Source organism: Symphodus melops (assembly GCF_947650265.1).
Source record: "Symphodus melops genome assembly, chromosome: 19".
Classification (NCBI taxonomy): Eukaryota; Metazoa; Chordata; class Actinopteri; order Labriformes; family Labridae; genus Symphodus; species Symphodus melops.
The window spans coordinates 21,412,500-21,429,803 of record NC_136709.1 but is presented as its reverse complement, the minus strand read 5'-3'; the positions used below and the strand labels follow the sequence as shown (position 1 = coordinate 21,429,803).

The 17,304-nt window shown below is 45.6% G+C and overlaps 1 protein-coding gene across 1 annotated transcript in view; it reads left to right on the top strand.

Moving 5' to 3' along the window:
- gfra4a (GDNF family receptor alpha 4a) overlaps positions 1-17,304 on the top strand; it is a 224,513-nt gene that overhangs the window by 69,707 nt on the left and 137,502 nt on the right. The window contains exon 2 of the mRNA XM_079369799.1: positions 6,673-6,738. Within this exon, the coding sequence (XP_079225925.1) occupies positions 6,718-6,738 (21 nt within the window). The 5' untranslated portion in view covers positions 6,673-6,717. The remainder of the gene's footprint in view (positions 1-6,672; positions 6,739-17,304) is intronic.

Here is a 17,304-nt window from a genome sequence, read left to right as displayed (position 1 = left end):
AGACACACTGGGAGTTTGGTTGTTTGTTTCACCACCGGGGGGCGACAGAGTTCTCCTCTGTCGATAAAAGACTTTGGTCTTGTTGTGAAGGTTGGATCAAGACGCCTTCTCATTGGCCGTAGCGTGGTGTTTGCATGCATCCATCAAAAGCAGCGCTCTGTACTTCTTTCTTCCCCGGCCCAATCAGAACGCTGCTTTGATTCTCAGTGTTACTCGCTTTTTCACGATTGAGCGCTTTAAAAACATTAGCAGAGGTCAAGTTGTCGGAGTAAACGCTACCATTTGGTAATTACACCAACACAGACAAACAGGAAGCATTTATTTATACTGCAGGCATGAAGTCGGGAGAGGTGACGCTTCACTGAGGAGGTTAAACTTCATGATGTTTGTGCTGCACAGAGACGTTTGTTATGGGAAGAAAGAGGAAGGCTGCTTTGGGTCTTTCCATGAGTTCTTGTTTGCTGTTTTATGCATCATTAGCTCGTCACGTCCCAGCCGTTCTTCAGACGTTATTCAGCAGCAACAAGGCAGGCCAAGCTTCCTGTTTCCACTGGTTAACACACGTGCAGGAAACACTGGACAGGTTCAGACACCAGAAGACGAGCGCTCCCTCAGGATGCTTCATAAATCACCAACTGAACTTGATGGGTGACAGAAGTGGAGTAGCTTTTGATAGGTCGATAGGTTTAGTAGGTTGTGATACTTAAAATCAGTCATGGTCTCAGGTCAAAGTTCAGTAACTGAACTCGGTCTTGTCTCGCAGACTCTGGATTTAAAATCAGGATCACCATCATGAACGTGAAGAGAAAGAAAACGCCTCCTTCTAAAAGATCAAATTACTTAAATTCATCTTGATTTTGATTGTTTTTTTGTCCCCCAGTAACGGCTGCAGCGTTCACGCCCCCCTGCACACAAGATGATGATTAATAATTAATATATATGGTCCTTAAATATTATTTGGGTCTAGTCTCGGAGCACTCGGGTCTCGGGTCTGTCTTGGTCTTGGCTAGTCTGGTCTGGTCTGAGCCATTGAAGTTGTCTGATATTATTTATTACATGTAAAGTTTCCAAACAAGAGAAATGGAAGAAACCATGATGAACGTGAACGATCGTCAAACCGGATCAAGTTCAAACTGTGCTGCTCGTTAAATGATGAAAGTGTATGAATGTCACTTCCTGTTACACTTTCCAAATGAAACTGCATAAAACATCATTTGTGAAGTGTCTCAACGCGTCCTCTGGGTAGAAATGAATAGCGTCAACACAATGGATGTTCTTGTTGTGCAGCGTCTGTGTAACTGGGAAAGGCTGCTCACACAATGCCACCAGTCCTCATAAATTCACAGCAGAGGGCGAGAGCGAACGTTGACGAGGAGCGAGCCTTTATCTGAGAATGATAAATCCCCCTCGCGTTGCCACACAGAGGATCACTGAGGAACCTTGAGCTGATTTATCTGGCTCAGAAAACAAGGGAGAGTGAGGAAGCTGTCCTCTGGCCGGATATCGGTGCCATTCTTCATGTGGGTGACGTTTCACTCAGCCCTGGAAGAAAAGAGTCCCAGGGAATACGGCTCTCTCTCTCTCTCTCTCTCTCTCTCTCTCTCTCTCTCTCTCTCTCGAGTTCATCGGATCTTATTGAGAGACGGAACAGGAAGCGAGCCGAGCGATGAGAGGCATACGTTGCATCATGTTCTCGTTTTAGTCTCGTGACACCTGGTACCTGACTTTTCATCTTCCTGCCACCGTGGCCTGTGAGCCAGAATGCAAATTTTAGTCCCCGAGTCTCGTGCAACTTCCTGCAACTGCACGGCTGAAGTTAGCCACGCGGCTAATCGTAGCATCCCCAGTGTAAGGACGGTGGTGTTTGTGACAGAGCTCATCATTTCTGCATGGTAGTACGTTTTGTGTTATTAGTATTTATTATACTTTCTTGTGTTTTGCTGGTCGCTGCTCAGCACTGATCCTCACGATTTCCGGCGGAGTTGCAGCGTTGAGCGTTTATCACTAGGCTTCCAAAAAAAACGTGCAAAACCACAGATGATGATTGGCTGGTTCATTACTGCATAAACATCTTCAGACCTTCTTTTTTGTATTTAACTTTCTTCTAACATCTTGACTCAAATTTACTCCCCTCTGTGCCTTTGAATCGTGCCCCGGCGACAAATAAAGTTTTTTGAATTGAATTGGCTTTTTATGTGGTTTTGGTTTCTCCTGTGTTTGGGATCTTTCGCTTCGTTGTATTTGCTTGTAATTCAAAGTCCTTTTGTAAAACCTTGTTTTTAAAGTTTTTTTTACCAGGATGTTAAATTGGTAAAATAACAAGTTGTCATCATGGCACGAAGCCACAATGGAAGCTAACAGCTGTGTGTTACTCAGTTATCCTCGGCCTTGTTGGTAAGAGTTGTTCCGATCAGACATTTTGATGTTGTACTGTGAAAATACATGACTAACACTGTAGTTGTCAAAAGGTAGTCGAAGGCGTGTTGGAGAGGAAACAGATTGAAGCTGGCCGAGTTTTTGTTGCTCTTGTTGGAGGAGTTTGTTCCCTCAGCTGCTGCAGTCAGGAGAAAACAGAGTACACGCTTTTTATAAATATGCATTGGTGAATTTTGCTGTGCTACTTTCTATTGGGAATGTGCCTCAGGAAATAAACATCAATTGCTGCTTTCAAGAGCCGCCATGTTCGTGATATTCAATTATTACATCAGGAGGAATCCATCGCTGAAGCTGCAGAGGGACCGTTTCAGCTCCCAGCGAAGCTGTTAAACTATGATGCAATGCAGCCACAAGAAAAGCCAGAACATTCTTCAATTGTTCTTCTTTTTTCCCTTCCTCTCTCTCCGCCTCTGTACGCCGCCCACAACAACATGGAGCAAGTTCACGGCGGTTTCTCCTGAAGGGGGTTCAGACCAAAGCAGGCGAGGCAGGTTGAAGGACGCCGGGCACGCCGCGCGACTTGACTACGAGGCCGAACATCACACATCTAAGAACGTACGAGTCCTGGAGGTCACGGGGTTTCTTTTAAAGGCACTTCTGCAAAATCCTGCACTCCATGAACGCTGACGGCCAGCACAGACTCTCTGCTTAATAATTCATTCTGCTCCGGATGGATCCTCCGTCCTGGTTGAGCGAACGGTGTCCATTAAAACCGTTCTGAATGTGGCCATGGAGAATACGTTGAGTCTGATCGGGCAGACGACTGCACCCTGTAATCCTTCATGTTAATTAATACTTGTAGCTGGAAGGCTTTGAATCCTGCTCTTTGTTAAAGTCCTGACATTATATTTCTCTCCAAGGCTGCCAAAGATATTCCCAACACATTCTTTGAATGGAACAGTTGTTCAGTCCTGATAGCTGCCGTGGTGATCTCTCACTGAGCCGTGTAAAGCTCGTCGTGGGTCTCCCGCTTCAATCGTTGCTCTTTGTTGATATGCATGGCTGAGAGCTGCTGAGCGACCTGAGCAGCCATAGCAACCTGATCACACATCAGCAGGCAGTTTAGGAAGTTTACAACTTTAGTTTTCTAATGGAGTCCGTGTTTAAGATCTTCAGCGATGGAGGCGGTCGTCCTCAACGCGGGTTCGAATCCCCGCCCTCTCTTCCAGTTTTCCGTTCGGCTTTTGGAAAGCCGAGGAGACGCAGTTTGTGTTGTTTCACACTACGTCCAAAAACTGAGGGATAAAATGTGGCGTGTTTCGGCCCGAGGTCAGTGTAAGAAAACAGCTGAGACGTTGAGTCTTGCTAACTGACAACCGACTGATTTTATTACACAGTAGGTGGTCGGGTTCCTCTTCACGAGGCAGGAAAGAGCGCGTCACCTTGACTCCTTAGTGTCAAACATTCATTCAGCAAAATCTCTCGTTGCAACAGCCAGCTGGCTCTAATCCCGCCGTAACTCAGCAGCTCCTGTGACACACCAAGTGAGGTCACACAGTGACTGAATGACATTCACAGAGTCGACCACACTGAATGAATTCGTGGAAGTTTCGTAGGATCACACGGTCTGCAGATGGATTGATGATCAGCAGTTTAAAAGTGCGATCTTATCATCCAAACTCAGGCTCACCTGCACACCTGGCTCCATCTCTCAAACACCTCCGTCCTCCATCTGCCGTTAGCTACATCAGCCTCCAGTCACGTCGCCATGCTGCCAATCACTGAGCGTGCATCACCTGTCTGTGAGTCGCCTTACACACACACATCTGACTGGACAGATGGATGGAAGGATTCGCTTTCTTAAATTATCCACACCTCGACTTTTGTGTTTCACTGAACCTGGAAGTCGTCGCAGCTTCTCTCGTCGTTCGTTTCTTCATTCAGGAGGAGAAAAACGTCGGCTGTGTTTTTAAATGTCTCGCCCGTGCTGCTTATCTGAATCCCCTCCTCCCCTCGTGTCCATGAAACGTGGAGGTCACAGCCCTGAGTGATCCGAGCTCTGAACTTATATGAAGATGCATCGATTTATTCAGCCGTGCATTATTTACGCCGCTTTCTACAGCGACGCCTCGTCTCATTTTCTTCTAAATATCGAGTGGGTGAATGAACCACGTAGCAGCTATTTCTTCACCTTTAATGAAGCATGGAGTGTTTTGGCTCAGGGTGATTTGGAATACAGAGGCTGTCCTCTTTCTAAAAGCATTGTTGTTTTGTAGAAGTGTGTTTTCACCCGACGTTAAGATAAAGACTGAGCCACACACGTTTTCTGTTTTAGTGACGCGGGAGGGAAACATCAAGAAAGCTTCACGAAGAGATTCATTTAAAGATGGAATCAAACGGCGTGTTCGGGTTTGAGCCGGAGCGCCCAGGATGACCATTTAGTGCTAAACGTATGTGACACCTGAATCGTCGAGGCGGACGGGGATGTTTGTTTTGTCTTGGTGAGAAAGAGAATTGTTTTTAAATTACCTCTACACCTGTCTGCTGCTCTGCTCCATCTGCCGTCCTCTGAGACGACTGGAGACGTGACTCGCCGCACAGCTGACGTGTGAAGGCCAAACAGCAGCTCCAGAACTGACCCTGACCCGATCGGCTTTCATTCATGCCAGATATCCGGAGCTTTGCAGAGTTTAAAAGATAAAAGTCTCTTCCTGACATGAAGGAAACTTTAGATTCTGCTCCTGAATGCTCTGGATTAGTTTGGACCAGAGAAGGTAGGCGGGGCTTGTGCAGACTTCTTTGTTGTGCACACACATGAATGAAGAGCATTTATTATTACGTGCTGCCCCCGGGTCTTTCTATATTTGCCTTTTCAAAAATGGATTTCTGTGTTAATTGGAGAGCATAAAGAGCAGAGGAAACGTGACCTTTAACCTTGACGAGGTCGTGTTTCCCCACCTACACGGTGTGAGTGTGTAATTATTTGATCTTTAGCTTCAGAGGTGCTCGATGCCTCCGTGAGGGGAAAAGCCCTCCAGGCACAGACGCTCGCCTTTGAAGCTACATTAGGAAGGAAATCTGTTGAATTGATTGATTATCATTAAGCTGTTGTTTAAAAACATGCACCACACTCTAAACCTCCTGCATGGACAGCACTGCAGCTTGACTGAACCTAAAGGGGGGAGGGGGCAATTTGTGTTTAAAGGCATAAAATGATTGCACGGTTGCACAAGCTGCAGGCTGCAGGACTCCACCCACGCTGAATGCAGTTCCAGTCGGATCAATACTTCCTGTAGACCCTTTCACTCGCACCTTTTCTACGAGCTCGGCCGACATACGAGGGTTTGTTTTTTTCTTTCAAAAAGAATAATAATAATCCTTGACCCTGAAATGTGCCTTGATGTACAGACAGACTGTATGGAGTGAAATCTTGCCATCCGTGTTGGAAAAGCAGACGCTTCAAGGTGGAGAGTATCAGCACGTCGCCTCCGCTCTCCGTGTGATTGCTCTTAAAGAAAGTCATAAAACGTGAAGGATAAACGTCTGGAGCCTAAGCTGTTTTTATGACCTCAACGCCAGCGGTGTCACATGTCATTTGTTCTGTTCAGGTTCACTTAGCGCCTGTAGCACAAACACTCGGTGTGCCAGCAGGGGTTTGATGAGGTTATTTATCAATCCCATTTAGTGAGTCATTACTCCACGAGGGGCCGCGTGTATGAACCGCACACCCCGAGACGCGGGAGAGGCGTGTGCATGCTTCACGCCTTAAACACACCTTAATGTAGCAACGACGCTAAACATCGATTTTAATGGACTCATTCAACGCTCGCAGCTTCGTGTCCTCCATAAGACCTGATCCTGTCATATTCTGTTCATATCTACAGTCGTACTGTAAAACACTTATAGAGCTCAGATCAGGTCTTCAGTGTAATAATTGATAGATAGATAGATAGATACTTTATTGATCCCGAGCGAATGATGACGAATGATGAAATTCAAGCGATAAGAAGACGTTATGGTTAATCAGTGTAATCCCAATAATGGCTGCTCTCACTCACATGTAAAAGTGGAGTCGCTATGAAACACAGTATTTAAAGTTATTCAAGTTGTTATCAGCTTTTATTCCTCACTCATTTCCTGGTTTATATATTTTAAAGTCTGATCTTTATTTCTCCCTGTGCGCGTCACCTCAACCTTCGGCAGCATCCGACGTTGATGAATCAGCGTGTCTGTCCTGCTCTCGTTCACGGCGAGTCTGGCTCTAACCTCGTCTCTCTGTCTGTGTCACTGTTGCAGTTTGCGAGCAGCCCCATCTGGCATCGAGTCGCAGAGTGTCACTAAATGAACAGACGTCAAGTTGCTGTGAGTGTACACATATTTGCCCGCAGCGCTGTGATTGAAACCTGTTCAACAGCAGTTTAATTTTGTGCAAGCTCAATTTCATATCAGGCGGCATTGCTGCCTGCAGGAGAGCTGCTCACGCTGACTGTTCCTCCAGAGAAAGTGCAGCTGAGCTCCTTTGATACACACGATACTGAATGTTTGACAGGCTCACAATACAAAGAATTTAAATGCATGTCTGAGTACAGGTAGGTAATAACAAGGGGCGGGACTTTAATGCGTTAAGTACGATTAATTAATTACAAGAAAATAACGCGTTACATTTTTTTTACACATTTAATCACAGTTAGCTTATTGCTAGCTTATTGCTAGCTCCATGCTAGCTTCATGCTAGCTTTTCGCTAGCTTCGCCACAAGTACAAACAAGATGCGTTTGCAGCCTTAACCTGACCAAATGACTGTCTTCAGGACCTAAATTAGTAATTCAATGTCTGATAAACTTACAAATTCACTCTCTAAATTGATCGCTCTGGACTGTAGATCACTATTAGTGGTAAAAGATAAGGGGTTAGAAAATGTGTTACAGCTTTATGAAACTGAAAAGCAAATAACACTGCATGCATTGTATTCATTCATCCACCAAAATCCATTTGGATTGAGAAGTGTTGCTTTTTAGGGCAAATATTGTGATGCACTTAAAATGTGATTAATTTCGATTAATTCACAGGAAAGTGTTAAAGAGTTAATTAGTTAAAATGTTTTAATCAAGTGGCACCTCTAGTTATAAAACTCAAGAGATGTAAAACATTTCAGGTGCAAAGAAAGAAATAATCATTTCTCTGTTTTCCACATCACATCATGAACTCGTGTTCATGGTGAAGACATGAAGTCGTGAGCGTGTCTCAGTATGTGTGTCAGCCGAGCTCGCTATAATGCCATCACATCGTTAGGAGTGAATGTGAGCAGGTATGCAGTTAAGTAAGTGAACGCAGCCCCCCCCCCCCCCGCACTCCGAGAATTACCTTCAGTGTCATTTTCTCTGCATGATCACACAGGCTCTTCATCTCGCAGGTTTTCAGCTATAAAAGCCATCAGTTCATCTTTGCCGTGGAGTGCAACTTCTTCGCCGACGATGCTGTTTTCAGCAGCTCCAAAAAAAAAAAAAAAAAAAAAAAGAAGAAGAAGAAGCTGATTACAGGGCGGACTTATCTCTCTACCTCTCTGAGCACCCACAGATATCATAGCAGCAGAGAGAGGTTCTCGCCTGGCTCACACTTGTTTATAAGATAATATCTTTTGTGATAAGTCCCCCATTCACAGCCCCCCACCCCAAACAATATAAATGTATATGAGGGAAAACTAGGGCACGCCTGAATCTGAATTTTAATAGGCCACACTTTTGTTTAGACTTGCAATTTTGGTGGTTAAGCACCACCACGCCCAGAATACCAATGGGAGGATGTTCTTCTGACGACTCTGGGATGTGTTATGAGTGAGACGTGACTTTTCTCAGTGGAAGTGGCGCCGCTGGATTTTTCTATGAGCAGAGGCAGATGTCACTGATTGTATTCTCTCTCTCTCTCTCACCCGGACGTGTTGCTGGCTCCTCTCAGCAGAAGCTTCGTGTCTTTAGAATTAAGAACCCATGGCGCTAATATGCTAGCGTTGAATTGTCAGTCCGGGCAGGTTTCCCCTCGCAGCCCCTCAGAAGCCTTTTGTAGCCCCTCCCAGCTGATTGGCGCCCGCCTCGGCCTCATTAGCGAGCTCACGGAGGAAGCTTTCATGCAGGTGAGGTTGTGAAGGGAGTTCCATTGAGCATGAAGGCCGAACACGCCGCTCACGCCAAGGACGCTGCTCCGCCGGCCGCTGAGTCCACAGCACAGGCCTTGGCTCATCTCGACTGCTGTTTCACATAATGGAAGCAAAGCTGAAAAAAAACAAAGAACCGGATAATGAGGCTTCCCCTCAATTTCACCGACGTTTCCCCAATAAGAGTCATCTGTGCTTTTTAATGGAACACAAACATCTGTGCTGCTCCCATTTATCTGGTGAAAGAGGGCCGAGCGGAGGACGAGCTAACCTCTGCTTTTTGTCGATAGCTATTAAAGTTCTCAGAGATATCATAGAAAGGTGATTCATTAAAGTGTGCACCGCTATCATTATTCACCTTCTAATCTAAGGAGGAAGTTTCACTTCTCAGTAGAGCTTTTTTTTAACTTTAACAATGAGCAGAGCCTCGTAGCACGTTTCCTTAAAGGTGGAAGTATCGGCCTGTTTGGTGGTCGGTCAAGTCTCCTGGGGTCTGCACCGTGCTGCAGTGGTTAGCTCTGTCCCCTCACAGTGAGGAGGTTGCTGGTTTGAATCCCTGTCTGACAGGAGCCTCTCTGTGTGCACTCTGCATGTTCTCCCCCGTGCATGCCGTGGCTTCTCTCCGGCGTCCTCTCACAGTCCAATCACATGCTGGTTAGCTGCTGACTCTGAACTGTCCTGTCTCCATATGTCAGCTCTGTGATTGGCTGATGAGCAGTCCAGGGCATAACACCGCCTCTTCCCAATGACAGCTGGGATTAGCTCAAGCCTCGCCTACCCCCAACCACGATTGGTAAAAGGATAATGGAAGGATGGAATTTGTCACCTTGGAGGGGGCGTGGCCAAAGAGCGCTTTGTTTTGGTTTCATGCTGGAGCTCGAGGGCGATGGATCAAGAAAAGCTGCATTTTATTCTCTTGCATGAGAACGTTTAAGACTTTTCAGCATTTTACTGAGAAAGTGTTTCTTACAGGGTTTAATGTTCTTTTACTTTTCTTCTTTCAGAGCTCAGTCTGAATGTTAGACTTCTGCTAATTGTCAGATCAATAGATACTCAAAAGCGAAGGTTGATTTCTCTCCATGAAAGGTTGATGTTTTAGAAATGTTTTCTCTGCCGGGCTGTGATGAAAAAAAGCTTTTTCACAGCGTGTTCACTTCATGTGTCTAAAGACGTTTTCAGAGAAAGACGCATCAGACAGGAGACGATCTGAAACCAGACATGCATGTGTGTGTGTGTGTGTGTGTGTGTGTGTGTGTGCTGTTTGTCAATTAGAGACTGTTGTTACCGATGCAGCTGTAATTTACTCAGAGCAGTTTCCGTCACTTCGCTAACACAGAGGTTGATTCAATTAGCGTTAATTCTGATGCTTTGCTAATTAGTGTGGAAAAATAATTACACTCAGATGACATTCTTCAGGGACAACTTTCCTCTCAGTTTGATTGCACAGACATGAACAAGAAAAAAGAAGAGGACCCCCCCAAACCCCCCCCCCCCCCCCAACCATGTTCAGAGAGTCAGGAAGAGATTCAGGTTCCACAAAGACAGACTGTGACTGTAGCTCTGATATAACGAGGGGAGACATTTAGATAGATGTTTGAATTCATTGATGCATGAAGCATGTAGTGCATGGTGCAATGAATTCTGGGTATTTAAAGATTTGTATTCAGAGGGAAACGTCATGCATCCAGCCTCTCAGCTCCTGAAGAAGAAAACGTTTGTTTTGGAAGAATTCATCATTCATGAGGATATTTAATTTTAGATAATTCAGCAGAGAGAAAAAAAAAACAAAACAACAACCAGGAGCTTCAAAAAATGACTCAAAGCTCAAAGAATGGACTGTTTAAAAAATAAATCCTTAAACAGGAGGAGGTGAATCCTGAGTTTGTTTGAAGGAATGTCGGCTTGTCGATTCTTCAGGGAGAGCCGGAGGTCAGATCGTCACTGTCAGAGACGTTTCAGGTGTCCAGCGCACACCTGCAGGTTGAACCCTGACGACCTCAGAGCAGATCAGGAGGATTCAGGGAGTTGTTACCACTCGTACTATGAGGTAATTTGGTCAGAAAATCGGTTCTGAGCGGCCTCGAGTCAGGAGCACCGCCGTGATTGTCCTGAAGAAGAAATCAGACCTGGAATCGGCCCGATTATCCCGCAGCCTTCACCTCCGGGAATCACCCCTTTTCTTCCTCCTCTCTAGATCCTCGCTCGCGTCGTTCTCACTCTCTGCTCCCTGCAGTTGCTTTGAATAAGTGATTTGTAGAATTTTCTCACGGATGCATGACGGCAAATGATTTCACCTGGAGTTTAGTTGCAGTTTTGTAAAATTTCTGGACCCTGCGAGAAACTCAGGGTGGATTTCACTAAGAATAGATTGCAGCTGCTAATGGCTCCAGGAACTGTGCATCAATTACGTCCGCTGTCTGCGCCTCACGGTCCAGTTCACCAGCCCAAACAGGCCCGTTGAGTTGGCTCAGCTCCATGCAGTGTGCTTCCTTTCTTGGTCTGATTGTGGAGTAGCGCCGTGAGCCTCTCCTGTCTCTGCTGCTCAGAGATTCACTGTGAAATCTCATCCTGACCCAGATCAGTCCTGAACACCTGAGAGGAGGAGCAGGATGTGCAGGGGACACTTCTTCCACTTCATTGTGTACAGTCTAGTTTCTGCAGACATGATGCAGGCCTCACTGTTTCTTACAAAGCCGCTCTTCCTCTGCGCTGATAATCATGGCGCACACATCGCTGCAGGAGCCTCGTTCCTCAACACAGCTGTCAATCACCATGTTTTATACAGTGCTTTTACACCGACACATTCACACACTGATGGTAGAGGCTGCTTCAGTATTAACTCATCTATACTCATTCACACTGAGCTATATAAATGTGTTCTTATTATAATTATTATGATTGTAATACTATTATTGTAATACTTAATACTCTGCTTGAATAAGAGTGGAATAATGGGCATGTTGTGACAGCACGTTTTCTCTGTAATACGAGGAAGCGCTCAGAAATACAATTTCTTCGGCAACACTTAAATCTCTCATCATCTGCAGCCGAAGCTGAGGGGGGAAAGAATTCAGCGGCGTGGCGCCGACATTTACAGTCGTGAATGTAAAAATCCCGTTGAGGAATAATTGAATCACACACTGGCGTTCAGTGTTTACCACTTAACGATATAACCACGGTCATTTTTATCAATTGAAACGGTCGTGATGATGACGCTCATGACATTGCAGGAGGTGAAACTTTAAACCGAACAAATCAGTGCTTTCTTCATCCTCTGCCACCTCTCTGTTTTTTTGGGGCGGTCGGGGTGGTGGTTGTTAAATTGGAGCTTAATTGCGAGAGCTCAGGCCGCACAATAAAGGCGGAGAGGTGCTGACTGAGGTGGGAGGTAAAGTGGAGGATAGATTGGACACTGCTGGGCCGCTCACACCGCTGAGAACAAAATCGAGGTCCCTGGTGGTAATGGTGGCTGGGGACAAAGTGGTGTTTGTAAAGAGAGAGCGGCCAATGTTGACTTCTCCTCCTGTTGCTAGCGTTACAAAGTGGGGACAGAACACTTGTGAAGTTTCCCCCCCTTGTACTCTAAAGGGTCTTTTATTGTTGCAGCTGCTGCTGAGGTTGCAAAGACAACAGGAAGGCTTTTGTAGTTTTCATCAGAGTGTGGCAACATCCAAAAAAAGAAACGCCAAAAAAACACTCAATTATTTCCTCCTGTTGGAGTTTTCCTCAGCTTGTTCTATTATCTACTCTTTTTTTTCTTCTGCCATAAACAAAGCGATTGTTTTCAGGAGAGTCTTGATGGTGGGTTGAATTGCAAAGTGAAAACAACAGTTTATCATTTTCACTCTCTGCACATCTCACTGATTGGACCTTTAAAGGCAGATGTTTGGTATCTCGACAGCCTTCAGGAAGTGACTCAGCACTTCTCCAGGAACCAGACCAACGTCCATGTTTTGGTCCCTCTGCTTCTTCTCCTCCAGTAAAACTTGAAACGTAACTGTGCTTCCTTTTAAAGCACAGAGTCTGTTTGTGCGTCTGCTTTGACAGGGACTCTTCATAATGTGATCGTGTTGCACTTCTTGAGCCTGGATGTTGTTGGACATAATTGATCCTTTTCAACGCGACTGATTTTGTATCCCAACATTTTCCACACGTCAGATCTTTGCAAAAAAAATCCACCTCATTTGTGCAGCCGTGTGACATTTCACAGCTTCTTTTTCAGTCAGACGGCGATCAAGTCAGCGGTGTCAATTAGTGAGAGCGGGCGAGAAAGCCTTTCATTGTAACCAGAAGCTCAGTCTTAAAGGGGGCTCGCTGTGGAAACACAAGAGCAAAAGCGTGGGTTGTTTGTCACTCATTTTACTTTTAAAGCAGGTGCAGTTTGGAAAATGTGCTCTTGAACTGAACCCGCCTTGTGTTAATGGAAGCTGTGCTGCTGGAGGTGGATGGCTGCAGCCTCGGGGGATCCTTGATAATAAGCCATTAGTCTCCTGTGGGCAATACTGCTACTTTACAGTATGTAATGGACTTAACATGGCACTCATGTGACTCAGTGTTCTGTATTTATCCTTCATGCTGGGATTAATCCCCACAGTCTGATGGATGCTAAATGAATATTTATGACTCTAGACTGTGATGGTGAGCACTCCAGACAAAAACAAACCACAACGTCCCATTGGTCTACACACCGTGTGTCAGTGTGTGTGTGTGTGGAGATCCTCATAATGCACCTTAACTGATTCTCGTTACTGTAATAGGACTGTGTTTATTTCTGTGGTTACAAGTCTCACACCAGCAGAAGCACAGCTTGATTCATGCTACGAGTCCGATTACAAAGTCAACACTGTTGATTTTATTCTCGAGTCCAGCATTCAAAATGTGCATTTATCTAAAGAACCTGATGTCGATCATTTTCTTAGATTTTTTTGGGGGGGGTTCTACGATTCTCAGTGTTCAAAGTGTCCTTTAATGATGTTGAATGTCATCTCTTTATGTTGAAGAGCCAAAGAAAACAAAAGTTCACCTGGTGAAATAATCTGACTCCATCGTGGGCAGTAAGAAGAACTCGACTTGGAGGAAAATGTCGTTAAGCTGCAAAGAAGCAACAGTCTAAAACCACCACACACCTGCAGTGTGTGTGTGTGTGAACAAGGACAACAAGGCCGTGTCCATCACAAACGCCACGCTGCTCGGTATCATGAAGTCTCACTGAGGTGTAAAATCAGATCAGTGGATTCAAAGTCCAGAGTTTTGTTTTCACTGCAGGAGGGAAGAACTGCTGCACGCCGAAGGTCAGCGAGACAATCTCTCACAAGTCGTTTGATCCCTCATGCAAACCGTTTCCTGCCCTGCCTGTTGACAAGCAGCACCTCCACTTAATGATGCAACATTGCTTTGATTAGCATTCAAACAGCAACCAGCGTCTGCAACGGATAATTATCTAAAGTGAGGGCGTGAAATAATCATATGGCAATATGTGTCGTGGTGCTGACTCATTGTAAACAATTATCCAGACCTGTCGGGACAATTATTGATAGCAAAAATAAAACGCCGTGACTCACAGCATCACTACTCCTCGTGACATGAATGAGTGTAACATGAACGGAAGATAATTGGCCAAAGAAGATGTTGACAGCAGGATCAGGGCTCCCACGCGTCCTGCAAAACCTGCAAAACAGTCGGCCAGTTTGAAAAGAAAACTAACAGGAAAAGCAAAATGTCGTGGAAATTCTTGTGCTGAAAATCAAAGATGGCACATCTTTCCATCAGACTTCTACAGGGAGGAGGAGATTGGTGTATGGGCACGATGAGTTCCTGTCATGATGGCTAAAACCTCGCTGAAAACGTCCTGCGAAAATGATCTAAAGAGAATAGCGGGAACCCTGCAGGATAAGAGAAGCAGAAGACAGCAGGACGATGTTGGTTCAGAGATGAAGAAAAACAAAAGAGGAAAACGTTGGAACATAGATGATCGCAAGAAGCTGGAGTCCTGCTGGCTGTGTTGTTGTCAGAGCTGTGTTTACATGGCTCCTCCCCTTGTGTGTAAAAGCTGTTTGAGTCAAGAAGAAGAACATACTCACTGACTATTTGGATGAAGAGTTTTTAGATCACTCATTTTATGTTTGTGCAATTTGAAGCTACGAGCTAATTAAAGAGCGCTAACATTAGCATGCTAACACAACTATGAAGGCCACAGCTGACTGCCGCTCGAGCAAAGACAATTCTTCCCACCGCTTAGACAAAACTGGATCAAAAAGTTGCACATTCTTCTTTTGTCTTTTTCAGATGTAACTACCGTTATCTCTTCACACAGAAAATCAGTTTTTCTTTCATTTTTAAAATCTGGAATGACTTCAATGCAAATGTTGAAACTGTCACACATCACCGCCTGTCTGTTTTTTTTTTTTTTTGGACTCTTCTTTCAATGATTTCTGCTGCGATGCAGTTCAAACCACGGCGTTAACTCGCTCTTTTTAACATCAGACGTTAGAGGGGTTGCATGAAATTGCAGATCAGCGGCTGGTGTCACTCTGCCACGTTTGCAGGAAGAAAGAGAGAGAGAGAGAGAGAGAGAGAAGTGAGGAAGCAGAAACAGTATCTACCACCTGCAAATGGAAGCTGTCACAGCTTGATAACAAACGGAGAGGAGCCTGAGCAGAATAAACACTAAGCCCTCTAATGCTGCTGCTTAATGAGCTTTTCAATGACACCATTCAGTGAGACGGAAAGACTGGCAGTGGTGAACTGGATTCACAAGGCGAGACCGCTCCTGTGACCCCTGTAAGGATCTGTGTTAGCAGCCGTACACTTCGCTCCTCCCAGCGACGGAGATCCGATGGAAAATCATAAAAGGAGTCACCGCCACGGCTGGGCGCGCCGCTCCGTCTTTGATTTAGCGCAGGGAGACACGCGTACGGCCACGCACGACCGGAGGCAAATGAAACAGGAAACTGGCCGCCTCGTCTTCTCAAGGGTGTCTGTGGGAGGGGGAGAAATAGGGGAGGGGCCTCATGAGGTATGGACAGGGCGGTAAGGATGGGGAAGTATATTTGACTAATGAGAACACACTGGCATTCACCTCCTGACCTGAACAAACCATTAACTGTACATCAACACGTCTCTTTGTGTTCTGCAGAAGTGTACTGTACATACTCCATCAATCTTTACCCTGCATCACTTGAATCCGTCTACATCTATGGGGATCGAACCCTCAACCTTGCAACTGAGCCACAGCTGCCACTTTATAACACTTATAGACATTAGATAGGAGAGAGACAGGAAATGTTGGGAGGAGAGAGAGTCATGCAGCAAAGGTGCCGAGGACTTAAATCCAGGGCTGCAGTCTCTGTACATCGGGTGCACCACCTAACCACTAGGCCATCGGGCACCTCACAACTCTTAACTCTTTGAATCCAACTATAAACGTCAATACGGGCTGTAAAAAGCTGATGCATGGCGGCGGCAGGATTGTGAGTAAATGTTGTACAAAGAAAAAAAACAAAAGAAAGTTGTGTGTGCACGTAAAGTTACACACAGCTGAAGTCCTGCGTGCATCCTTCACTTCGAGAAGGAAGGAGATCTGGTATTCTTGGTGCAGAGCCTTCAGCAGGGAGTGTCTGCATGTCCTGCGATGGAGGCGTTTAATCAGAGCGACTTTGAGTGATTAAACAGTTAGCAGTTTGGAGTGTTTCTCAAGGACACTCGAGGTTTCATGCCTCTCCTGGAGGATCCAACCTGTGAGCCCTTTAATAACAGCGCTCGACCATCCTGCCACCTCTCGCTCCTCCAGCTGTTCACGGTTCACGAGCCCGTAATCCTTTTAGGTGTGGGAGGCATGGGCTTCATTACAAATGAAATGGTGCGTGCACAGCGGGAGGGGGGAGAGGGGAGTGTCATATTAGCAGAGTGGACTCGCTGTCACTCGACCCGCATGGAGATGCAGTTTGACAGGAAGCGTTTTCATACTCCTCTTAGTGGTCTTACTCCATTCTCCGCTGCAAACACACTCGGACCAAACGCTGTTAGATTCTCATTTTTTGGGAATGCTTTCATCCCAGGAGAAGTTGAAGCATCGGTGGGAATGAACTCAGTCTGGATGAGTCATGCTCATTCTTTTATTGATTCAAACACAGCAGGTCTGTCCGTCCTTCTGGGGAAGATAGTTCTGATTGATAAAAGGGGGAAAAGTTGCAGCTTGTTGTCCTTTGCACCGCAGCCTCCTCTTCCTTTATCACGACACACAGTAGAGCCGTGTTTCCTGTTCTTCGTGCTTTAATGTCGTTGACCTGCACCGCAGCAAACCTCATGAAAATAAACCCGAGGCAATTCCGCCGTGTGACTCTTTCACAAATAATCATAAGGTTTCTGTTTTGCGAGGCCACCTCTGGACGTAATTCAGCATGATTATGGTCAAAGGTTCATTATCAAAACAAATAGGTGCGATCAGCGTGGCGACGCAGATAACAAGGTTATTCTGCTCGTCCCTGTAATGAATGAAATAATCAGCTCAGTGAGGCGGCTGTCCAATGAACATCAGCACCAAACCGTTTCTCCTCCACACTTCCTCTCCCCCGACGGGCTCGTTAGCGTGCTCCTGAAAGCTGAGCGGCTCTGCCACGCTGCATATTTATTATTTAGACTCCTCTTCTCTCTATTCTTTCCTCTTTTTTTTTTTACCTACTTTCTTTCTTTGTTTGCGCTACATTCTCCTGCACACTCCACGCCAAATCTGAACCACTGTGGCCTACTCTCCTTTATGTGCCCCTCTCTCTCTCTCTC